Source organism: Bos indicus, chromosome 4 (assembly GCF_029378745.1).
Source record: "Bos indicus isolate NIAB-ARS_2022 breed Sahiwal x Tharparkar chromosome 4, NIAB-ARS_B.indTharparkar_mat_pri_1.0, whole genome shotgun sequence".
Taxonomy (NCBI): Eukaryota; Metazoa; Chordata; class Mammalia; order Artiodactyla; family Bovidae; genus Bos; species Bos indicus.
In genome coordinates, this window is record NC_091763.1 from 31,459,743 (window position 1) to 31,485,175 (window position 25,433).

Genomic DNA, 25,433 nt, shown 5'->3' on the forward strand with positions numbered 1-25,433 from the left:
CATAAATATGTCTATGTAAGTCCATTTGCTTAGAATAAGCATACAGCTGGGGAAGAAAACATTTAAGCTGCAAGGTGCCCAAAGCTTCCCAGACATTGCCTCTATTCTCAGAAAAACCTGACCCACAGTGTATCTCACAACAGCGGAAGAAAATGAGGCTTCAAGAGCTCAGAGAATAACATGCGAGGATAGAGAGTAGTGGCCCTGCAACTCAAAGTTTGAGCTGGCCAGAAGTCACTGTTTCTTAAATAAGACCAACACGTGCTGTCCTATCTGATCTGACTCACCTTTCCTGGAAGATGCATGCCTCCTTTAATGACCTTTATCTTCTGACAGGCTACCATAAGCAGATAAGAGTAAGGAGGATGAATTCACAAACTGTTTGGATTGATGACGATAGGCCTGCGAGTTTTTTGCTTAGGACACACTGACTTCGAACTTTAATCTTAGTAACTATTAGTTACTATACACACCTATAACCACAGCATTTCCCCTCCCCCGACCTCTCCACCTCAATCCCAGGAGGACCACAAGCCCTTGTGTGCTCCAATGACAGAAAAGTTAATGTGTGGCATTATCAACAGCATGTACTGACCATTCTCAAGAGGGGTAAGGTCATACCAGCAGGTACTATAAAGCCTATGGGCATTCATTGGAAAAGGTCCTGATGCTGGGAAAGACTTAGTCAGGAGAAGGGGACAACGGAGGACGAGACGGTTGGATGGCATCACCAACTCAATGGACATGAGTTTGAGCAAACTTGGGGAGATGATGAAGGACAGGGAAGCCTGGCGTGCTGCAGTCCACAGGGTCACAAAGAATTTGACACTGCTGAGTGACTGAACAACAACAACAATGGACATTTAGGGGAAAAAAAATAGACCCTAGGTCCTCAGTGCATTTGAGAGTCAATTCAGGACATGGACTATGGAACCAGACTGGCTGCATTCAAACCTCCCTTATCCCGCCCACTCAGTGATCTTGGGCAAGTTACCTCTAGGTTTCAGTTTTCTCATTTGTGTGTGTGTGTGTATGTGAGTGTGGGGGTGTGTGTATGTGTGAGTGCACACAAGTGCACTCAGTTGTGTCCAACTCTTTTTGACCCCATGGACTGTTGCCGACCAGGCTCCTCGGTCCATGGGATTTTCCAGGCAAGAATACAGGAGTGGGTTGCCCTGTCCTCCTCCAGGGGAATCTTTCTGACCCAGGGATTGAACCCACATCTCCTGCATTGCATGCGGATTCATCACCACTGCACCACCACCTGAGAACCCCCTTCCTCATCTGTAGAATGCAAATAAAAGCATCTATCACAGAGGCTTGTAGTGACCGTTAAAAGTTTATACCAGAACCTACAAGGCACATAATTAAGTGCTATGAAGTGTTAGCACTGATTTTAATTTAAATACAAGGAAGAAACTACATGCTTTGCCTATGAGATATGTGTATAAAATGACTATAAGTTGGCCATACTGGTATAACTTGGAGCAGAACGTGTTTCTCGATCGACAAAGTCTTATTTCCAGCGGAGGAGGGTGGTAAGCCAGGCCTGAAGCATTCCAGCTCAGACACAGGAAATGGGCAGCCTTGTTCTTCTTTGAGAGGGAGTCACCAGGGTGGGATTCAATCTCTGGGTTGGGACGATCCCCTGGAGAAGGAAAAGGCAAATATCCACTCTGATATTCCTGCCCAGGAAATCCCATGGACAGAGGAGCCTGGTGGGTTACAGTCCATGGGGTTGCAAAGAGTTGGACATGACTGATCACAGGAGATGGTGATGGACAGGGAGGCCTGGCGTGCTGCAATTCATGGGGTTGCAAAGAATCGGACACAACTGAGCGACTGAACTGATCACACACGTGCATCAGGGTACAGGCTGTAAATGAAAAAGAGAGAACTTCCAGTTTCTCAGGTCTGAAGAGCCACTGAGACCCTGCCTGAGTGAAGAGTGGCTGAAGGGAAGAGGTCAAGGCAGAGAAAATTGATCCAAAGGCTGAGAATCATAGGAAGACTTGGGTGAACAGTCAAACTGGCACGACCGGTGAATCATTCTGATTGAGGTAAATGAAACAGATTTCAAGAAGATGAAGAAAGTGGTGGAACACTGCAGAAAATATTCCAGCAGCCAAAGCCCAAAATAAGGTAGCCCCAGCGCTCCAACAGTATATATAGAAAGAAGGAATGTAGCTACCAGTTATTTCATTAGAGGGAAAAAATGACAGTCTTAGAAACAGCCTGATGAGAAGAATTTTTAATGAAACAAAAACTTAAGATGAAAGACTTAAAAAGAAGGTTAAAAAAAAAACTCAACCACTATGAGAGGCAAAAGTTGAGGGACATGAATGGTTTTCAGAAGAAAAAAAATCAGTACTCCTTGGGAAAATGGCTGATTTGGAGTCTGGACCAGGAAATGGGAAAAGATATGCTTAGAATAACTTGTGCTGAAAAAGAAGAAAGGTATCAGAGACTACTAGGGCCTTTTAAGAAGTACGCAGGAGATAAATAAAAACTGAGCATCAAAAAAAGACTATTGCCTTCAATGGGTTGAAACAAATTTACAAACAACTTACAAACAAATCTAATATCTTACTGATACTTGAAAAAGAAAAAAAACTCACTGGTTGCTAGGGCATTAAATCATAACTCAGAAAATTGATAAAAGGGAAAAAAAATCAAGCCTTTCCCTTGTCCTTCCTATACAATCTTTTTTTCAGAAGACCCAAGTAGTTCATGAGGGTAAATTTTTTATTTTTCGAGAGTAAATTCTTTATAGACAGAATTCCAACTGATAAATGCAAGAGGAACGATAGGTTTAGATCATCATTTTGCAACCTCTGATGAAATGGATCTGGGTTACAACTATCAGGGGTGTTACAATCATTAGGCGAAAGGTAGAAAGGTAAGTTGACCCCACCTGAACCCACTAATCACTCTTGTTATCTCAAGCAGGGACACATTCAGGCATCATGCCTCTCGTGATGCGATGCAACAGATTATACACAGTAATACCTACCAAGAATGTTCGCTCTTAAGTCTGAATCTAATCAAGCCACTACATCTCACTGCCAGATTACAGGAAACATGGAAAATAAATGAACAAACTAGACAACATCACAAGTAAGAAGTGACCCCAGAAGTGGACATTCTACTTGACAAACGACCTGCTGTCTCCATCACATCAAAGGCATGAAAAAAGAAACGGGGGGAGGAGATGGTTATAAAATAAAACAGATTTGAAAACCTAACAACCAAACACAATGCATGGACCTTAATTCCTGGTTACAACCAATCATAAGTGAAAAGACATCTCTGAGAAAAATTAAATATGGGAATTATGTTAAGGAATTATTATTAAAATTTTAGGCAAGAAAGGCACACTTTTTTTTTAAGGAACAAAGTCCTTATCAGAGATGTAAACTGAAACACTAGAGTGAGATGACACAATATTTAGGATTTTGTTTTAAAATACACCAGTCCCTCACAAAAGAAAAGTGGGGAAAAGAGAAATAAGTGAAATGAAATTGATAAAATGTTAATAGCTAAAGATAGGAAGTAATTACATTGTTCTTTCATAATGTCCCCAACACAAAGTTAAAAAAGAAAATTAAATGGTTTTGGTGTAAATTCAATCTGTCCCTTATCTTAGCAGTGATTTTTTAGGAGGCAGTAAGAAAAAGCTAGTCATTCCACCTAGCCTAAAGAGGTGCAAAGAGTCTTAATCAGCTTGCATTCTGAATTCAGTATGACAATAAGTGACTGAACCAAGGAACCAGGAGTTCTATAGTAACAATCAAATGTCAGCTTATATTCTCCCAATAAGAGACAGCCTACAAGCCACCTGGGTTGGGCAACACAACTCACAAAGAGCTTATCTGATGACAGTTGATGTCAGATTGTTAAGATCTGGGACAGCCCAAGGCAGCATGGGCAAGGGCCACACAGATTCCTAAATCAGATCTTGGTCAATACAGAAATTGCAAACTTTCCTACCAGCTTATGTAATACACAAAGCTACTTTCTTACCAGTGGTAATGAATCTGTGCTAACTTGTCCCTATAATCACTCAGCTATAATCCAGAAGTACAGCTCATGACATACAGAACTGAAGGTCCACACAAAGAGCTTAGCCATGATTTACTTGCATTAATATCACTGCCCTAACCAAGGGGCTAACCACATGACCCCAGGTGTTTACAAGTCACCCACTGGTTTGATACACACTGCTTGTGTTTTTCTCTTTCCTTCAAACACTTCTGTTATGGACTATTTGTGTTCCCCCAAAATTAATGAAGCCATAAGCCCCAAGATGCTGGTATCTGGAAGGCCTGTGGGAGGTACTAAGGGTGAGATAGGTCATGAGGGTGCTGTCTCCATGATGGAATTAGTGGCCTTATAAGAAAAGGAGAGAGATCGAAGAATCAGAACAAAAAATTCTAAAATTTGTATGAAAATACAAAAGACTCCAAATAGTCAAAGCAAGTTTTAAGAGAGAGAACAAAGCTCCAGGTATCACATACCCTGATTTCAAACAGTTTATATTGCAAAGGTACAGTCATTAAAACAGTATGGTACTGGTACAAAAAGACATACACAGATGCCAGTATCTATATCAAAACAATGTGGTACTGGCACATAGAGAACTCAGAAATAACCCATGCTTATACAGCACACTGCTGCTGCTGCTGCCGCTAAGTCACTTCAGTCGTGTCCGACTCCATGCGACCCCATAGACGGCAGCCCACGTTAATCTATGACAAATGAGGAACATACAACAGAGGAAAGACAGCCTCTTCAATAAATAGAGTTGGGAAAGCTACAGGCAAAAGAATCAAACTGGACCACTTTCTAACACCATATACAAACTCAAAACAGATTAAGGACTTACAAACATAAGATCTGAAACCATAAAACTCCTAGAAGAAAACATAGGCAGTACACTTTGCTATCAGTCTAGCAATACTTTTTTGGATCTGTCTCCTTAGGCAAGAGAAACAAAAGAAAAAATAAACAAAAGGGGCTACATCAAACTAAAAGGCTTTTTCACAGTGAAAGAATCCATCAACAAAACGAACAGGCAGCTTACTGAATGGGAGTACGTAAACTTTTTGCAAATGATATACCCAACAAGGAGTTGATCTAAAATACGCAAACAACTCATACAACTCAACACCAAAAACAAAAAATGGGCAGAGGACCTGAAGGGACATTTTTCCAAAGAACATAAGCAGATGGCCAACAGGCATATGAAAAGATGCTCAACATCACTAATCATCAGGGAAACGAATCCAAAACCACAATGAGATATCGCCTCACAGCTGTCAGAACGACTATCATCAAAAAGACAGCAAACAGCAAGTGCTGGGGAGGATACACAGGAAAGGGAATCCTGCCGTACCACTGGTTAAGGTTATAATCGGCACCGTCACTATGGAAAACAGGATGGAGATCCCTCAAAAAATTAAAATAGAACTACCATATGATCCAGGAATCTCACACATGGGTATTAATCCAAAGTAAACAAAAACCCTAATTGGAAAAGATATATGCACCCCTATGTTCTCTGCCACGCTATTACAACAGCCAAGATATGGAAGTAAGTGAAGTGTCCGCTGATGGATGAATGGATCAAGAAGATGGGGTATGTACATATAATGAAAGATGACTCAGCCATTAAAAAAAATGAATTCTTACCATTGGTGACAACATGGATGGATCTAGAGGGTATTATGTTAAGTGAAATAAGCTAGAGAAAAACATACTGGATGATCTCACTTACATATGGAATCTAAAAACCAAAACAAAATGAAAGTAGAGATACAGAGAATAAACAAGTGATGGGGGTAGCACAAAACAGGTGAATAAGAATAAGAGGTATAAGCCTCCAGTCGTAAAATACATAAGCCATGAGGATGTCATATACAGCATAAGGAATATGGTCAATAATACTGTAATAACTTCGTATGGGAACAGATGGTAACTAGCATTACATCATTACGTCATTTTCTAATGTACGCAAATACCAATCAGTATGTGGTACACCTGAAACTAACATCATATTGTATGTCAACTATATTTCAGTTTAAAAAAAGAAAAAAGAGAGAGAAGGCCATCTCTTTTCCTCCACAGGCACCAAGGAATGGTCACATCAGGACAAAGAGGGACGGTGACTGTCTACTGGCCAGGAAGTGTTCTCACCAGAAACTAAATATGCAGGCACCTTGATCTTGCACTTCTCAGCCTCCAAAACTGTGAGAAAATACGTTTCTGTTGTGTAAGTCTATGGTATTTTTTTTATGGTAGCCTGAACAAACTAATACATATTTCACCTATTTTTCTCTTTCTTTCAAACCCTTTCCAACTCCTTTGATGGGAAGGTTCCATGATCACAAAGGTGGTTCCAAAGCCAAAGGAGGGAAAACAGTTGAAAATTATGGGTTTCCAATGTCAGAAAACTTGACAATCTTCCCCCAATTAAAAAAAAAAACTGGCCCTGCACTTATGAAATGTATTTGGAATGTCACAAGGAGAACTAATACAATATTAGAACCAAAGAAGGGCTAATAAAGTATATCTTATTTGAAGTAACCACATTCAAAATAATTAATAAGAGTAAATATGTATTTTGGCAAGGTACACCACAACATCCCAGACAGGGGGAAATTCAAGTCTCTATGCAGAAGAACACTCCAGATCTATTTACACAGAAACCCTGGGCGATCCTCCTCACAGACTGCCTGGCTGCCCTCATGTCCTCAGTATTCTGTGCAGTGAAAAAATAACTATCAAGGGTAACAGAATACGATTTAACCTACTTTTCCCTAGACTCCTGGAAAGTCTCTAACTCTGATTTTTGTGTTTATTTAGCTATCATATCTTTGGGACACATTTCCTCACTTTCTTTGTACCCTGTACACCACATGGTAAGGTCATTTGCAGTAATTCCTAAACTCCCCTGGTCATTTGACCTAAAGATGTCCTATTACTGCTCAGCTAATCCTCAAAACATCCTTCTAAGGTAGATCATGTACAGTCATCTCTATGTGGGAAGAATTCTTAGGGAAGGAGGTACACAGCCTAGAAAGGCCAAAGACTCAACATTAATTCAGACCCTTTCCTGCCCAAAGGAAGCCATACTAAACCCAGTGTTTCTCCCTAACGCTCAAGTTTCACAAACCTATCTTTCAAGAGCTGGAAGTCCCCCAGCAAGATCTTTTAAGGCAGACAACCACTTCTTTTCAAAATTGCAGACCAAAATGTCTACCTTGTGGTACCTTCTTGGTAATGTCTCCTTAATGATGCAAAAATTTTAAAAGCTAAGTAAAACCTCCCAAAGGTGCCCAAGGCCTTGGTGAGCAGGGACACCCGTAAGTCAGTAGTGCCTGCTGAGTGACTTATGAGAGATCCCAGGCCGTCCCGCTTCTCTTAACCACAAAACATGTCTGACCTGCTCGGGCCATTAGATGCACTTAGAACCCAACGAGGGACACTCCTCCACCAGGAAATCCTACCGAACACACCAGCAGGAAGTCAATATTTAAGATTCTGGGGGCGTCGCCGAGAACTAAGTGCTGGCGACTGGAGAGCCCAGGAGCTACAGATCGCCCCGGAACTTCCAACTCCGGCGTCTGTCCCTCGGCCGTGGCGGCGGCCAGAGCCAGTATCGGTGCCCAAAGCTTGCAACGAGGCGTCCGACAGCAGTGCACACGTCTCATGCCTCCTGAAAACTGAGGTCCCGCGCTTGGGGCCTTGGGCTCGCTGTTGGGACAGGGCCGGCCGTTAGGCACCGGACACCTGCAGCTCCCCCTCTAGAGAAAGGCAAACGGCCCTTCTTCCGGCGATGCTCACGGTCCCGCGGCCAGAATCCAGGTGCGCTTGGGCTAAGTCAGGTGCACCTAAGGGAGAGGGAAACCGCCGCTCCGCGGGGGGCACCCCACGACCCCGCTTTCCCGGGCCCCTCTTCTGCCTAGTCCGGCACAAGCGCCCCACTCGCGGCACCTCCCCAACTTCCAGATGCCCTCCTCGGCCGCCCCGGAGGGTGGGCGCGGGCTCCACGTGCGCTCCTCCCACGCCCATTCCGGCCGCGCAAGACCCGGCCACTCACCCGGCCCCCAGCGGCGCTCCGCTTCCTCCGCAGGGTGAGCCCGCTCCGCAGCAGCGCCGGCAGGTCCCGCAGCCGCGGCCGCGGAGGCACCGGCAGCTGCTCACGCTCCGGCTCGCGCGCGCTGGGGCTGCGGCGCAGGGCGCCGTCCGCCGCCGCCACGGCCGCCACCGCGGCCAGAGCCGGGCTCTCGCACGGCGGCTGCATCTTGACGGAACCCACGGCCATCCTCATGCCCTGACGGCGGCAGTGGCGCCGGCGGCTCTTCCCCGCGCTCGCCTCCGCGCGCCGTCCGCGCCTTCGCCAGGCAGCAAGAGGGCGCGACTGCGGCTCGGGCGCGGGGCGCGCTGCCAGCCGCTGCCCATTGGCGCGCGCCGCGGCCCCCGCCAGGCTCAGCCCCGCGCACCTCCCCCTCTCCGCCCAGGTGCGCCTGGCCCCGCCCCGCCCCGCCCTCGCCGCGGCACACCTCCGCCTGCGGACCCGGCCCCCGCAGCCACTCCCCGAACCTTGAGCACCGTCTCTTCCACAGGTGCGGATTCCCAGAATCCACCACCAAACCCACTCCACTGCCCGGCCCATCCCCCTACTCCCTTTAGGCTGAAAAGTCCCACTTCACCCCCTTTTCCTGCATGCCGGGCTCGACCTGAACTTCGACCTGTGATCTAGGAAGTGGGGAACACCACCACCCCGCCGGGCGCACAAGGTGGTTTTGTTTTTTCTTCCTCTTCACAGCCTGGCCCCAAATCGTAATTACTAATCCCAGAAATGGTTTTCGCCTAAGAACTTCGAAATAGGCTCTGTATTCTGCTACGAGTCAAAGAGCCCCCACGCTGTCCTCTCTTTGGCACATTCATCATTAAAGTCTAAAACTTTTGTTCATTATGATAGGTGTTGAGCAAAATAGATGCAAGTCTGGTGACCTGGAGGTGATTCTCTGTTAACAAGTTGGAACCTGACCTTCCCTGAAAGGCTGATGCGTGTGATGAATGTGCTTGGTAAAGCGTAAAGGCCTGCCGTGGTGTGAATCATTGTTTACACCATTCCAGGAGGCAGGAATTGTGGAGCCCTGGCAGCAAGACTCTTCCAACAGGGCCTTAGTCCAGATGGCTGTGAACCTTCACCTCCCAGATCAATCTGTCTTCAGCAAGGGGCAGCCAGTAGTTTTACTCCTTATCAGTAGGACACAGGGCTCCTATCTTTGCCTAAGACTTGCAAGAACTGAATAAAGTTACTCACCTTAGAAAAAAAAAGTTGACAACTAAGGATTACAAGGAATCAGGGCCCTTTGTTGGTTTATGTTGGTCTACCACTATACTCTCAACCCTCATATGGCAGACAACTGGCAAATATATATGGAAATATGGCCATGCAAGGAAAAAAGAATGACCTGTGAACTCTGCCCTCAAGGATCTTAAGACTTCTTGTTCAGTTGCTAAGTTGCGCCTGACTCTGTGACCCCATGGACTGCAGCACACCAGGCTTCCCTGTCCTTCACTATCTCCCAGTTTGTTCAAACTTAAGACTTGAGCCAGGACTAGATTACACATATAAAAAAAAACAAAGATATAGTGTTGTAGTCTTGGTAATTGCCAACTGAGTGTGAATAATGAGCACTGCAGCTCACAGGAGCAGGGAGATGCTTCTGGCCTGAGATAGGCAAAGAAAAGTCTATGAAGGGAGTTTGAGCTGTGCCCTCAAGCTGAGTGCAGAAGATTCAGTCAGGCAGAAAAGAGGATGTGGGTCCTTCAAGCAAGAAGGAAAAACATGAGAAAAACGCCAGAGGGGTAGGACACAGAACCTATTGGGCCCTGAATGTGTCCTACTGGTGGGAGAGAGGGATCCTGTGATGGAGGAGGAGAAAATATCAGAATAGATGCTGGTGACATATTGGGCGCCTTACATCCTATCATAGAAAGCTGTGCGTGTTTACTGGACATTACAGTACTCAGACATTACAGTTTCCAAATAACTATTACATATATTTATTCAAGGCTGAAATTCCACTTGTATGGACCATATAAGAGTGTACCAGCTTATATAATGTTCAAATATTTCTGCTCCCACTGGTAATTAGGCATTGCCTTGAGCCCCAATGTCATGAGCTTCCCTCATGACAGTCAGTAAAGAATTTGCCTGCAATGCAGGAGACCCAGGTTCAATTGCTGGGTCAGGAAGATCCCCTGGAGAAGGAAATGGCAACCCACTCCAGTACTCTTGCCTGGGAAATCCCATGGACAGAGGAGCCTGGCAGGCTACAGTCCATGAGGTTGCAAGAGTCAGATACGACTTAGCAACTAAAAAAACAAAAACAAAAACCACTGTCATACTCCATACTCCAGATTTCCTCCTGAAATACCAACTAAAAGTCCACTAGACCTTTGGTCCTGGTCCAGTAAAGGCACTCCAGGACACTTGTGGCTAGCAATCTCTCTGATGAGTGAAGGTTTGTGCCATGTCACCCCTGAGAACACCCTTGGAATCACACCATGAACCTACTCTGCTCTAAAACAGAACACACATGTTCTGACTCCTGGTCCAGATCCTTGGACTTCATGCTCTTTCACAGAGTTTCTTAGTGCAAGATCAGGGAGTCTGGGACTTGACCCCATAGATTCTATGGCATTGACCAAAGGTCTAAAACTTAATATCAACAAAGGCCTTTGGAAGGTTGGCTTGGGGTAAGGTGCTAAATGACAACTGCCATATAGCTGCGGTATAAGACAGACAGTAGGGCATAGCGGGCATGTGTGAGCAGAAGAGCAGTGCCACAGTGTTCCACCCCCCTGCCAGGACCTTGGCACTTGCTTCCCCTCTGCATGGAATACCCCACCTCTGAAATGCTGTCCAGTAGAACTCTCTGTAATGGTGGAAATGTTCTATATCTGCTTTGTAGCCACTAGCCATAGGTGACTTTTGAGCACTGGCAATGTGGCTACTGTGCCAGAAAAACTGAATTTTTAACTTTAATTAATACAAATTAAGATAGCCACATATGGTTGTGGGCTACTCTACTGGAAAGCAAAGTTCTAGAATTCCCTGTTACCCTCCCACTACTCTTTAAGTTTTTTAACTGAAATGTCTCCATTCAGTGAGGGCCTCCATGACCATGTGATTTGAAATTGTAGCCCTTCCCACCTGCCTCCTGCCCTATCTCCTTTCTAACCCTATAGTGTTGCCGTCCATCAGTCTTCCTATGTTATTTATCTATTTCCCCTATTGTTCATTAAATCCCACAAGAGCCTGAAAGTTTTTCCCTTTTGTTCAGTATCTAGAACATATTAGTCAAAGAATCTGATTTTTCTACATATGAGGACCTAGTTTTTCAAAAGGAGCTTAATCTGGACCTCCTGATTTTGCAATGTTGAAAGTTAAAAAAAAGCAAATCCTATATATGCTAACTTGGCACAGGTCAAACAAAACCACTGGGGATATCAGATCTGATTTTTACTTAGGAGAATGACATCATTAAAGCTAAAGTTTATGTAAACACCAACGTTAAGAAAGTTTCATTGGCTATTTGCAGTGAAGGAAAGTGGGATACCAGGAAGGTAATTCTGGCATTCACCTAACTACAAAAGGATGCAGGTTTGAATGAGTGGAGTCGGTGGAAACAGGGAGAGGTCAGATATTAGACATTATAAAAGAATGCTCCTCAGGCCTTGGGCATGTGTTAGGAGTAGAAAGGTACTTCAGATGGTGATACAGATTGTGTTTTACCAAAATGACCAACACAGTATCTCCTAACCTCAAGATCTTCTGCAATACAATCTTGCTACTCTCCCATGAAGCGAACAGGGTTTCTTTCTCCATCTCCTTGAACCTGGGCTAGCCCTGAGACCATTTTGCCAACAGAATCCAGCAGACCTAACACTGCCAGTTCTGTAAGTTGCCCTTAATTAACCTGGTAACTTTCACTTCCTGCTCTCTTGGGATGCTCCCACTCAGAGAGACCAGCTTCTTGTGAAAAGCCCAGTCTATACAGAGGTGCTCTGGCAACTGAGCTCCCATCCAACAACCAACATAATTGCCAGCCACTTGGAAGCTGTCTGGAATCTCCAACCCAGTCAAGCCTTCCTGTGACCACTGTACTAGCCCACATCTGACTGAAACTACAGTGAGAAGCCAAAGCAAGAACTACACAGTTGAGCCCAAGCAACCCACCAAACTATGAGAGTTAGCAACAAATTGTTTTAAGGCCCTCAGTTTAGAGATATTTGTTACATACAGATGCAGGTTCAATCCCAGAGTCAGGAAGATCCCCTGGAGGAGGGCATGGCAATTCCAATATTCTTGCCTGGAGAATCCCATGGACAGAGGAGCCTGACAGGCTACAGTCGATAGGATTGCAAAGAGTTGGACGGGAGAAGTGATAAGCACGCATGCACGTTCAGTTCAGTTCAGTCGCTCAGTCGTGTCTGACTCTTTGCACGTTACGTACTAGTAAATGACCAAAACACATGGTTTAAAAAACCATGAAAAATATACTCCTTTATGAATTGAAAAAAAGGAAATTTATATTTCTATTTGCATGTATGTGAAGAAATGTGAAGTTTCTTGCAAGTGGTTGGAATTGGCTACATGAGGAAAGGAAAGAAGGGAGATTTTTTTTTAAGTATAACTTTTTTTTTTTTAAACAGGAAAACATACTACCTATTCAAAAAATTGTTTTAAAAAATGGCTCTGGATTTAGAAAAGTTAGGAGGTAGGGGGAGTTGATTTGAGAGAAGCCCCCCCAACCCCGCCCCGTGAAAATCTGACCGGCAAGAACAAAGGATGAGCTGGGGCCCAAAAGAAAGGACAGGAGCAACGGTGATGCTGGGGTCCAAATATCTGATAGTAAAGGATGGATCTGGGCTGGAGTGCTGAGAGGACAGAGAGGAGCAGAGACAGTCCACTGGGCCCTCGGATCACACACAGAGTGCGACTTTCCAGTCCTCATATGGAATTTGAAGCAATGACTCACCTTGGTTTTCCTCCTTTAATTTTTGTGGTCCATATGATTATCCAGAATGCCAAGGAAAGCATATATCAGCTGGGCTTTCCCTTGTAATTTCCCCCTCCCTGTGTACCTACTTCAGTCAGTTCAGTTCAGTTCAGTTCAGTCGCTCAGTCATGTCCGACTCTTTGCGACCCCGTGAATCACAGCACGCCAGGCCTCGCTGTCCATCACCAACTCCTGGAGTTCACTCAAACTCATGTCCATCAAGTTGGTGATGCTATCCAGCCATCTCATCCTCTGTCGTCCCCTTCTCCTCCTGCCCCCAATCCCTCCCAGCGTCAGGGTCTTTTCCAGTGAGTCAACTCTTCACATGAGATGGCCAAAGTACTGGAGTTTCAACTTCAGCATCAGTCCTTCCAATGAATATTCAGGACTGATCTCCTTTAGGATGGACTGGTTGGATCTCCTTGCAGTCCAAGGGACTCTCAAGAGTCTTCTCCAACACCACAGTTCAAAAGCATCAATTCTTCGGCACTCAGACTTCTTCACAGTCCAACTCTCACATCCATACATGACCACTGGAAAAACCATAGCCTTGACTAGACAGACCTTTGTTGGCCAAGTAATATCTCTGCTTTTGAATATGCTATCTAGGTTAGTCATAACTTTCCTTCCAAGGAGTAAGCGTCTTTTAATTTCACGGCTGCAGTCACCATCCACAGTGATTTTGGAGCCCAAAAAAATAAAGTCTGACACTGTTTCCACTGTCTCCCCATCTATTTCCCATGAAGTGATAGGACCAGATGCCATGATCTTTGTTTTCTGAATGTTGAGCTTTAAGCCAACTTTTTCACTCTCCACTTTCACTTTCATCAAGAGGCTTTTGAGTTCCTCTTCACTTTCTGCCATAAGGGTGGCATCATCTGCATATCTGAGGTTATTGATATTTCTCCCGGCAATCTTGATTCCAGCTTGTGCTTCTTCCAGCCCAGCGTTTCTCATAATGTACTCTGCATAGAAGTTAAATAAACAGGGTGACAATATACAGCCTTGATGTACTCCTTTTCCTATTTGGAACCAGTCTGTTGTTCCATATCCACTTCTAACTGTTGCTTCCTGACCTGCATACAGGTTTCTCAAGAGGCAGGTCAGGTGGTCTGGTATTCCCATCTCTTTCAGAATTTTCCACAGTTTATTGTGATCCGCACAGTCAAAGGCTTTGGCATAGTCAATAAAGCAGAAATATACATTTTCCTGGAACTCTCTCGCTTTTTCGATGATCCAGCAGATGTTGGCTATTTGATCTCTGGTTCCTCTGCCTTTTCTAAAGCCAGCTTGAACATCAGGAAGTTCACGGTTCACGTATTGCTGAAGCCTGGCTTGGAGAATTTTGAGCATTACTTTACTAGCGTGTGAGATGAGTGCAATTGTGCAGTAGTTTGAGCATTCTTTGGCATTGCCTTTCTTTGGGATTGGAATGAAATAGAGGAAAACAACAGAATGGGAAAGACTAGAGATCTCTTTAAGAAAATTAGAGACACCAAGGGAACATTTCATGCAAAGATGGGCTCAATAAAGGACAGAATTGGTATGGACCTAACAGAAGCCGAAGATATTAAGAAGAGAAGAACTGTACAAAAAAGAGCTTCACGACCAAGATAATCACAATGGTGTGATCACTCACCTAGAGCCAGACATCCTGGAATGTGAAGTCCGTGGGCCTTAGAAAGCATCACTACGAACAAAGCTAGTGGAGGTGATGGAATTCCAGTTGAGCTGTTTCCAATCCTGAAAGACGATGCTGTGAAAGTGCTGCACTCAATATGCCAGCAAATTTGGAAAACTCAGCAGTGGCCACAGGACTGGAAAAGGTGTACCTACTTATCTCCCCATAAATGTACACATGTGTGTCAAACTCTATACAGTCTCCCAACCCCACAGCTACCAGGACTTTGATGAGTCCTCCTTGGTGCCCATCCCTTCCCAACATCTCTTGTTTTAATTTTTCCTCCATTTAAGATGTTTTGCATTTCTTTACCAGCTAATTGAAAGAGAAAATCTAAATACAGTTTTGCCTCTCTATTCAAGCCTGCTAACGCTTTACTATATAATGATCAAGATGGACTGAATGGGACCTTCCCAAGAACTAAGGCTGAAGTGGGAGATCAGAGGCAGAGCTTGCACTTGAAACCCAGTACTGCCCACCCTGCCTCTGCTGAGAATGCCACACAGAAGTGTGTGCTTGATACTAATACTATTTTTATGTTTTATTATGGAATGAATATGCAATTGAGATAAAAGTCACAAAATAATGAAACATGTTTCAAACCCAAAAATGTTAAGCCTTACTCATTTTATTTTAGTTTTCAAGAATCACAAATAGGACTATCTGCCATCAGATGGTTCATGACAAACCTGTGTGATGCTGTGCTATTATTTGTGTAGTATATCATGCACTATGCATCATGCAAATATTCCCTTCAAGGATGACACATTTTTTCCTTACACTATTTGCATTGGTGGCTCCAACCAGAGACCAGCTGATAAGGGTGAGTGTCCTTCCTTGCAAGTTTGTCTTCTACACACTCATAATCTTGAAACAAAATCTGTCTGTTTATGCCTTTTCATATGCCATTGACTGTTATCATGCTGGAAATTTCCTTTTTTAAGTCAGGTGTGCACGTTTACACAGCCCTTGAGTATTTAGGACACTGGTTAAAAAAAAAAATTTCTTTGTGGTCAAAGGCCCAAGAAGACACAGGAGAAGGCAATAGGAGACCTAACTTGACCAACAGACAGCGAGGAAGCCGAGCCAGGCTTGTCCCATCTCCCCACCCCACTTATGGAAATCTATTTGTCCTTGCACAGATTCAACAGTACCCCTCCTGGAGGTCTTGTATGTTCTGCCCATTGGGATTAATTCTTCCTCAGATAAACCTCAGAGTTTACCTACAACTATAAATCTACTTTCACCACCTCTCTTATCACAGTTAGTCTAGTATTTGAATTGCATGCATGTGTGCATGCTAAGTCACTTCAGTCGTATCTAACTCTTTGTGATCCAATGGACTGTAGCCCACCAGGCTCTTCAATCCATGTAATTCTCCAGGCAAGAATACTGGAGTGGGTTATCATGCCCTTCTCTAGGGGATCATCCCAACCCAGGGATCAAACCCACGTCTCTTATGTCTCCTGCATTGGCATGCAGGTACTTTACCACTAGAGCCACTTGTGCATATAAGACCTGGATGAGGTTATAAAACCTTGGAGGGCAGAGAAAACTTACTTTTGTATTCCCCTCTACTGTCCATTGCAGTGCCTAGCACATCATAGATGCTATGTTAAAAAATGCATGCATGAATAAATGCTGGATGGACGAACAAATGAATGAACAAAACTCTGATTAGCCAAACACTGTCATCCTAGGTTGAGGAAAGTCAGTCAGAGGTCTTAGCAGATGCAGTCTCGAAGGTCTCAGGAAAATACATTACCCCAAGAATGTTGGAGGCTATAAATGGACTCCAGATGGTGGCATGTTCAGATCAGCAGGGAAGAAAGATGATTTTAGCATCAGTATGTAGAGTGCTTTAAAATAGGGAGACCCTGAAAGTTGCACAGCCAGCAAAGCAGGTTACAGAATCCCAGGCATGAAGTATTAGCGTGGTAACCCATAGAATCAGGTTAACAGAAACTTCTGTGTTTCCCTTATTCTACTCACATCTGTGCATTCTGTACGTAGTGTATTAAAAAGCAGAGACATCACTCTGCAGACAAAGGTCCAGCCAAAGCTATAGTTTTTCCAGTAGTCATATACAAATGTGAGAGCTGGACCATAAAGAAGGCTCAGTGCCAAAGAACTGATGCTTTTGAACTGTGGTATTGGAGAAGACTCTTGAGAGTCCCTTAAACTACAAGGAGATCAAACCAGTCAATCCTAAAGGAAATAACCCTGAATATTCATTGGAAGGACTGATGCTGAAGCTGAAACTCCAATACTTTGGCCACCTGATGTGAAGAGCCTACTCATTAGAGAAGACCCTGATGGTGGGAAAGACTGAAGGTAAAAGGAGAAGCGGGCAGCAGGGGATAAGATGGTTAGATAGCATCACAGACTCAATAGACATGAGTTTGAGCAAATTCTGGGAGATGGTGAAGGACAGGGAAGCCTGGCGTGCTGCAGGCCATGAGGTTGCAAAGAGTTGGACACAACTTAGCAACTGAACAACAACAACATTTTGGGCATAGTTTCCATGCTAATTAAATGAGATGATGTTTATAAAGCTGTTTGCAAACTTTAAAGCACAGCATCTAGAGCACTGCCTTTCTGTAGGGGTGAGAGAGAAGGGACAGAGGAGATGGTGCCTTAGAGAAAGCAGAGCCTGTACCAGAATGGCAGAAGGAGTGGGAAAGTAAATAGGATGTCAAAGATCATGCCCAACCAGAAGACAGTGACCTTTGACAATATGTTTCTCCCTGTCTGTGAATGTGAAGCATTTGTAGCCCTAATCAAAGCCAAGCACAGAGTAAGCATGAGAAAATCTGCCTGAGTGCATTCTGGCAACATTGTATGAGTTCAAATTGGCATTTGAAGATCTGGATGAGAATACAGAGATGTGGGGCTAGAGAACACTCAGAGCAGGGAGGTCTTCTAAGTTCTTAAACATGAAGGAGGTCTTCTGAAGAAAATGACAGCAAGGGACAAGGCTGTTGTTTTCATGTATCTGGAATATACAGAGGAGAAATTAGGTTCATTCTAAACAGTTAAGACTGCAGATGGAAACTACAGAGTAAAATTTCTTCTTAGCATAATACTTTTCTATCCATTTAAATCCATGTTGAACTAACAGTCTGTGTGTCTGTGTCTGTGTGTTTGTGAGTCACTCAGTCATGTCTGACTCTTTGTGACCCCAGGGACTGCAGCCCACCAGGCTCCTTTGTCCATGGGAATTCTCCAGGCAAGGATACTGGAGAGGAGTGCCATTTCCTTCTCTAGTATTCTTACCCTTGCAAAATGAGGGGACTTCATGGAATTTCATTTTATCAGATGCATGGTTGGATTCAGTGACCCGGAACAATTCATCTGACCCAAACATTGGGGTTTTTCGCCAGCCCTAGTGAATACTGAGGTGATTATATCAAGTAGCAGTTCTCAAAATGTGGCCTGGGGACTTCTGGGAATCCTCAAGACCCTTGCAGGGCTTTCATAAGGTCAAAACTGTTCTCTTAATAATGCCAAAATGCTATTTGTCTTTTTTGTTGTCATTTTTTGAAGAGGATACACTGATGTTTTCCAGAGGCTATGGCCACGTGATACTGCAGCAGGTGGAATGCAGGAACAGAGAAGAGATTCCAACAGCTTCTACTAAGCCAAACATCAAGGAATCTAACAAAAATATAAACAAGGCCATTCTTTTCACTAAACTTTGTTTTGTTTTGGAAAACTATTATTTTTCATAAAACATATTTCTATTAACATAATCAGTTTATTAAATGGATTAATAAATAATTTTTTAAATTCTGCTCTTTTCAATTTTAAAATAGTAAGTATCCGCACGTATGACCCACAGGAAAAGAAAAGCTCTTCAAGACCCTCAATAATTTAAAGGTGTAAAGGGGTCCCAAAAAATGGTCAGAAAAAAAATTGTCTCTGATAATAAGAAAGGAGGGAGGGACTCCGCTGGTGATCCAGTGATTAGGGCTCTGAGCTCCCAGCAAAGGGGGCACAGGTTCCATCCCTGATCAAAGAACCAAGATCTCAGAAGCCATGCAGCACAGCTGGAAAAAAGAAACAACTAAAAAATAAGAGAGAAAGAAAGGAAAGAAGGAAGAAGAAAGGAACAAAGAAAGAAAGCAGGGAGATGTGAACAGGCTAAAGAAACCGTTCTGCCCTCCCACTACCGCAGTCACCTTTGCTCAGTTAACACCACTTTCAGCCTGACAGAGAACTAGGGTTTTCCACAAAGGCGGCTGGTAGAGGTATCTGGGTGGTGGAACAGAAGACCCATGCTTTGGAATCCGATGGGCCTGAATTTGAACCCAGATTTTTCCACCTTCTAGAGGCCTTAAATTACTTGGCCTCTCTGAGGCTCCATGATCTGTTCATTATTAAGACTACCAGATTGTTGAGAAGATTAGACAAGATCTTCGTGTAGAATCTAACCCAGTGAAAGTAAAGTTACTCAATCGTGTCCGACTCATTGCGACCCCATGGACTGTAGCCTACCAGGCTTCTCTGTCCATGGGATCTTCCAGGCAAGAGTACTGGAGTGGGTTGCCATTTCCTTTTCCAGGGGAATGTTCCCAACCCAGGGATTGAACCTGGGTCTCCCGCATTGTAAGTAGACACTTTTACCGTCTGAGCCACCAGGGAAGTCCTGGTGGGATGCAACCCAGGTGCGATACCTCTTAAATTACAGTTCCCACATGGCTGTTGATTAATCCCAGGTGAGGCCCAGGGAAGCCACATGACCTGGTGAACAAACGGTGGTCTACACGTGATTTTCACCAACTCTCCCCATTTAATCCCCTCTCTAGACAAACCCCAAATCTTTAGACAGGTTATTACTGAAGCACCTACTTTACCACCAACCGCTGAAACGTAACTTCCTCATCCTCTCTACTCTGAATACAGCTGTGGGGGAGGAGAACAAACACTGAACGTGGAATCAAACACCCAGGCCATGTCCCACATTTATTGATTTATTAGCTCTGTGACCTTCAATAAGCACTTCATCTCTTTGAGCCTGTTTCCTCATCCATAAAACAGGGAATAATAAAAATCTGTGGGGTGGTTATGAAAGCTAAAGTAAATAATGCCTATGAAAACACCGAGCAAACAGCAAAATACATATATATATGTTGTTGTCATTAATAAATCTCATCTATTTTATGTTTAAAGCTGATCTAACTTAAAAAATTCCACAATGACTACTTAATCAAAATTATCTCCAGGTAACTCCCTGAAGTCCTAACCAGGCCACCGTGCTATCACTGCCAAGTACCCAGGTTTGATCCCTGGTCAGGGAACTAAAACTGTTAAAACTTAGGCTGACTGCAAGCCATGCAGTCAAAAAAAAAAAGAAGGAAAGACAAAAAATTATCTCCACACATACACACATGCAAGTGTGTGTATGACCGGATAGTAACATGAAATTTGCACACATTTTTACAAGCCCACAAATTTTATGAATGTCTTCTGGGCAATCTCCCCAATTAGTTTTTCTGAAGTCTGAAGTCAAGCCCTAATAAAGAGAAACACTATGACACATCAATCTTTATTTCTAAAAACATTTACTTAAAAGTGGTAGTAATGTTGATAAGAGCAACAATAAAGAACTTTTTTAGAAAATTAAAATGTGACACTCCTCTGATTCTCTTCCTATGACCTGGTCTCTTAGGAGGGAAAATAAAGCTTGAGGAGGAGATGCTTGTAGGAGTGAGAATTTATAACTGCTATTAGCAGAGCTACTAACGAAATTTTTTATCTGCAGGTGCTCTTTTATGTCTATTGATTTAGAAGTAGGAAAAGCTGTTACTCATAAAGTTCCTGTTTATTCCTGATGAAATGTCAAAACCTGCATTGTCAAGGCTGAAAGAACCTGACTCTGTTCTCCACTCGATTCAGGATGAGCCAGTTTTGGTTATGGCCCACTGAGTTACATGCATATTTGTTATCCTTGGCTCCTCTTTGGCTGATGTCATTCCTTCTAAATACCATGTAAATTCCCTCTCACTTACAGAGTTGTTCTCTGCATGGTGGGCATTACAGGCAACTGTAGTCTTATGATTTCAGATCAAAACTGATACTGTTTCACTTTTCAACTATGTCGATTTGAAACGTTTGCAGATACCATTCACAATGGTAACAATGGAGTGTCATATTTATTTTCAAGGGAGACTTAGAGGATCAGAGGTAAAGTCTTAATAGTTCTTCCCAAGCTGCATGGACAAGATACTTTTTAGACCTCTGTTTATGGTGTAGATATCAGAAAAGAAGATGAACTCAAGAGTCTATGAAATCACAGGAAAGACTTGGAAGCACTGTCGGAAGCTGAATGAGATACATCTTTGGCCTCAGTTCCTTCATTTGCAAAATGAGAAACAACTCTCCTCATTAGATCACTGTGGAGAAAACGTGAGAGAGTACGTGTAAAGTACCTAGAACAATGAAGGCACAGTCAGGAGCACAGGCTCGTGAGAGCATATTTTTATTACTATTCAATCTGAGCTATAGAGATTCAAAAAGGGCTGGGGACTTTCTAAAATCATATGAAAAATGCCTGCGTACTTCTCTGATGAAAGAGATGTGGATGTCATCAGATTTTCGAAATAGGTACGAGTGTGCCTGCCGAGTTGTTTTAGTCGTGTCTGATTCTGTGCGACCCTATGGACTGTAGCCAACCAGACTCCTCTGTCCACGGGATTCTCCAGGCAAGAATGTTGGAGTGAGTTGCTGTGCCCTCCCTTCAAAACAGGTAGCCTAATCACAAAATTTCTAAGACCCATGGCACTTGGGTTGAGCCTAACTTTCTAAACGTGAGTGTGTATATACAGACCACAGATGAAGACAAATGCAGGCTGCCCCATTTACACTTGCAGCATTAATTATGATGTCCACCACAATGTAGAGTTGCTCCTCCATTAGTGGGCCCATATCTAGTACAAACGGATCTCCCTCCAGCACCCAACACCACTACCCACGACCACAAGATACAAACCTGAAAATGAACACAAGTTGACAATCCACACTGGTGGTCATCACGTAGCCCCGTATCTGATGGCCAAGAGGTTTTGGGAAGGATTGAAGGCAGTCTGGGAAGGGGCAAAACAAGTGGAAACCTGATATTTCTGTTGATGCTTACATCCTAAAAATACCACAAAGAAGTGACAACTATCACAGGACCAGGTATGAGAGGGAAAATGCTAGAGGAGGAGACAGCAAAGAAGGCATTTGCAGGAGGCTGCTTTACTGTTTCAATTTTGCATTTTTCTTTCAAAGGCAGCACAGATCCTCTGTAAGAAGAAAAAGACAGATGGGATGACAGAATTTTGTGCCTGTTTTCCGGAGCATTTACTAGAGAATTTATGACTCTTCGTAGTTACTGTTGGGTATGCACTTAGAATAATTTTCTGCCATGACAACAGGTAGTTCTCATAAAATTTCAGTCTCTAACAAGAGGGCAGAGATGTCGCTTTTCTAGTGTTTCTGCCTTTTAGTTTGCATATTAATAACCCTGAATAGCTATTCAGTATTCTAAATAATTGAAGCTGCCTTGCTTGAAATCAACTGTATTGTTGGTGGTGAAAAAATAATTCATTCTTCTCTCTGGACAATGTGGACAACTTCCTGGAACAGGCCTTATTACTTGAAAATCACATACCTTTCGCTCACATTACATATCTCTGGGCTCAGACTAAGAATGAGGCCGATTTTGCCTTAAGAAGCATATCAACATTTGATGTTCTTCCTTCTTTCTGTCTTAATTATAGATCATGCTTAGGAATCAAAGAGCCAATATTTATAGCGCACCAATCCTGTGCTCAGCACTGCACTACAGATGTGGATGGTGGCCTTCATTCCCTCCAGGAACTCAGGAAGTAGTGGGAGAGTTAAAATAATCACATTTGAAAAAGAGGGAAAACTATTCAACAGTCACTAAGCCCTACTGTGTCCTGTTGTTGAAATGGGAAGATAAGTGGGGTACATGCCCTCTGGGAATCAGTCTGCAATGCAGGAGATGCAGCAGCCATGGGTTCAGTCCCTGGGTCAGGAAGATCTCCTGGAGAAGGAAATGGCAACCCACTCCAGTATTTTTGCCTGGGAAATTCCATGGACAGACGAGCCTGACGGGCTACAGTCCATGAGGTCGCAAAAGAGCTGGACACAACTTAGAAACTAAACGACAACGACGACGTGCCCTCCTCAGCAGGGGTGTTTTCTTAGTAGGAACTGTTTTGGCAGGGAGAGCTTCTAAGACTTGTAGAACTTCAAAGGAAGAGGTAAAGATGAATGAGCCTTGGCACAACTCAGGAAGACACTGTGGCTAAGGGATGTTTTGAAGGATGAGAAGAATTTCGACAGGCAGACAGTGGGAAGAAAGAAGATCATGGAAGTAGAAATGATCGGCTTTGCATGACGCCCAGGGCTGCAGTACACAAGCTGGACACCCATATCCACTGGCTCTGGAAACCATCCTGACTTGCTCACGGTAAGAGGAAAAAGCAAAGTGCGTCGAGTAATGGAGCATGAGAGCATGCTGGGCTGTGTGGGACAGGCTAGATTGTGGAAGGCCTCGAAAGTCCAGCAGAGAACACTGGAAGGTGCGTGGTAATCCGTAGGGAGCACAGTATGTTTCTTAGGTGGGGACGGACATGGTGGAAGCATGCTTGGGGATAATTAGCAGACAAACAGGAGGCAGCGTTGCCTGGAATATCTAGAATTAAGATCAAGGAGGCAGACTGGGGGATAACCAAGGGGACTCCCAGTTGAGGTGATAACACCTGAGGCTGTTAAACAGTCTAAGTGGGAGTGGAGAAGCAGAGAAGAGACGAGCATCTGGAAGGAAAACCTGGCCAGATGGGAACAGAAGATGAGAGAGGATTCGGGCAGGGATGGTCCCTTTAACACACAGCCGCTCACAGTTTTGGCGCTCAGTGTCTCTGTCTAGGGTAAGATAATGTCGAAGCTTCAATCAAGTAAACTCCCTCGCTGTTATTCAAACAAAAGAAAAACAGGGAAATATTATTAAATTTTAGGAAACAAATTCTGGGAAACCAAACAAGGGATTTTGTGCTTTACAGTTCAACGCTAACTCCATCTGCATCAGAGCCGAACTAATACCCCAACAGGTTGCTAGGAGAAATTATCTTGAAAGACGTGTTTAAACGAAAGACAGGATTAAGGCCCTCATCATTTACAGAGTGACCTGGTTCAAAGGAAGTCCATTTAGATGTAATGGGTGGATTTACACGAGTCTGTAGATTTACCCAGAGTCGATCTGAAATCTTCCCTCGGTATAATACCTTAATCAATTCACAGGGGAGGCTTTTCTAAATAATTAGATGAAAAATAATAGAGTAACATGCACCTTTACTATTTCCTTTTTACCAGTCAATGAACAGAAGGTAAATAAGTCAGCAGGGATGTGCGGAGTGAGACGCCCATGGCCCTTTAAACCTGTGGTTCTGGCCTTCAACTGCGAGCTGAAGATCATGTGGCAATGAAGGTGATTAAACACTGTGGTGGTAGACCCCTGGCTGACTCACAAAAATCCTTTAAGCCAGCAATACTTCTTATGATTAATGCACTAATAGAAAAAGATTCACAAAAAGATGCAACAGGGAAATAGCTTCTGTGACAAAACCTTTCCTCTTGGGGCAATCACAAGTGATCCTTTCACCAAAGCAGCTGCAGAGGTTACAGGCACAGTCAGGTGAGGCCTGGCTAATGCATTCATCCATGCATTCAGCCTTGTCTCAGGGCTCCTCCTTCCAGAACTGTGGACCTGGCTGTAAGAGCCTAGAAGGTTGAAAGTTCCTCAGTGTGGAACGTCCTTAGCATGGTTCTGAGTGGTCACTGAGAAGACCTCAACCTCTAACATGCTCAACACCAGCCTGAGAGTAATGAGGAAGGGCTGAGGGTCAGTGGGTTTAGCAGAAGCTTTCCTGCCACTGCTGCTTCCCTGGTGGCTCAGGCGGTAAAGCGTCTATCTACAATGCAAGGAGACCTGGGTTCGATCCCTGGGTCGGGAAGATCTCCTGGAGAAGGAAATGGCAATCCACTCCAGTACTATTCCCTGGAAAATCCCATGGACAGAGGAGTCTGGTAGGCTACAGTCCATGGGGTCACAAAGAGTCGGACACGACTGAGCACACTTTCTTTCTTTTACTGCCACCCAGAGCAGCTGGCACTGTTCCTCAGAAGTCTGTTTCTCTCATAGTCGCTTGGACTCCTATTTAGAAGCAACTCCCCCAACTGCACCCCCAGGGACCATGAAAACTTCACACCAGGCATTAGAGCAGCCCCATAAGGAAACATGTGGCTCAGGCACAAGACAACTTATTAAAACCACTCCACCCTGATGCAAACACACCTACCCATTATAGAGATGTGATGCAAGAGCACAGGCTAAGCAAAGCCAATAAGGACACAGACGGAGGACAGGAGGGAGAAGGTGAGATGCACAGAGAGAGTAACATAGAAATTTACAATACCATATGTAAAATAGATAGCCAATGGGAATTTGCTGTATGACTCAGGTAACTCAAACAGGGGCTCTGCAATAGACTAAAGGGTGGGATGAGGAGGGAGATGGGAGGGAGGTCAGGAAGGAGGGGACAGGGGCGTACCTATGGCTGATTCTTGTTGATGTAGGACAGAAAACCACAAAATTCTGT

The 25,433-nt window shown here is 44.0% G+C and overlaps 1 protein-coding gene across 3 annotated transcripts in view; it reads right to left on the reverse strand.

Moving 5' to 3' along the window:
• RAPGEF5 (Rap guanine nucleotide exchange factor 5) overlaps nucleotides 1–25,433 on the reverse strand; it is a 256,592-nt gene that overhangs the window by 226,443 nt on the left and 4,716 nt on the right. For 2 of the 3 annotated variants that reach the window (XM_070787581.1, XM_019958533.2), the window contains exon 1: nucleotides 8,102–8,357. The exons of the other annotated variant lie outside the window; for it this stretch is intronic. In XM_070787581.1, the coding sequence (XP_070643682.1) occupies nucleotides 8,102–8,332 (231 nt within the window). In that variant the 5' untranslated portion in view covers nucleotides 8,333–8,357. Of the gene's footprint in view, nucleotides 1–8,101; nucleotides 8,358–25,433 lie in introns of those variants that run through there. 3 annotated transcript variants of the gene reach the window in all.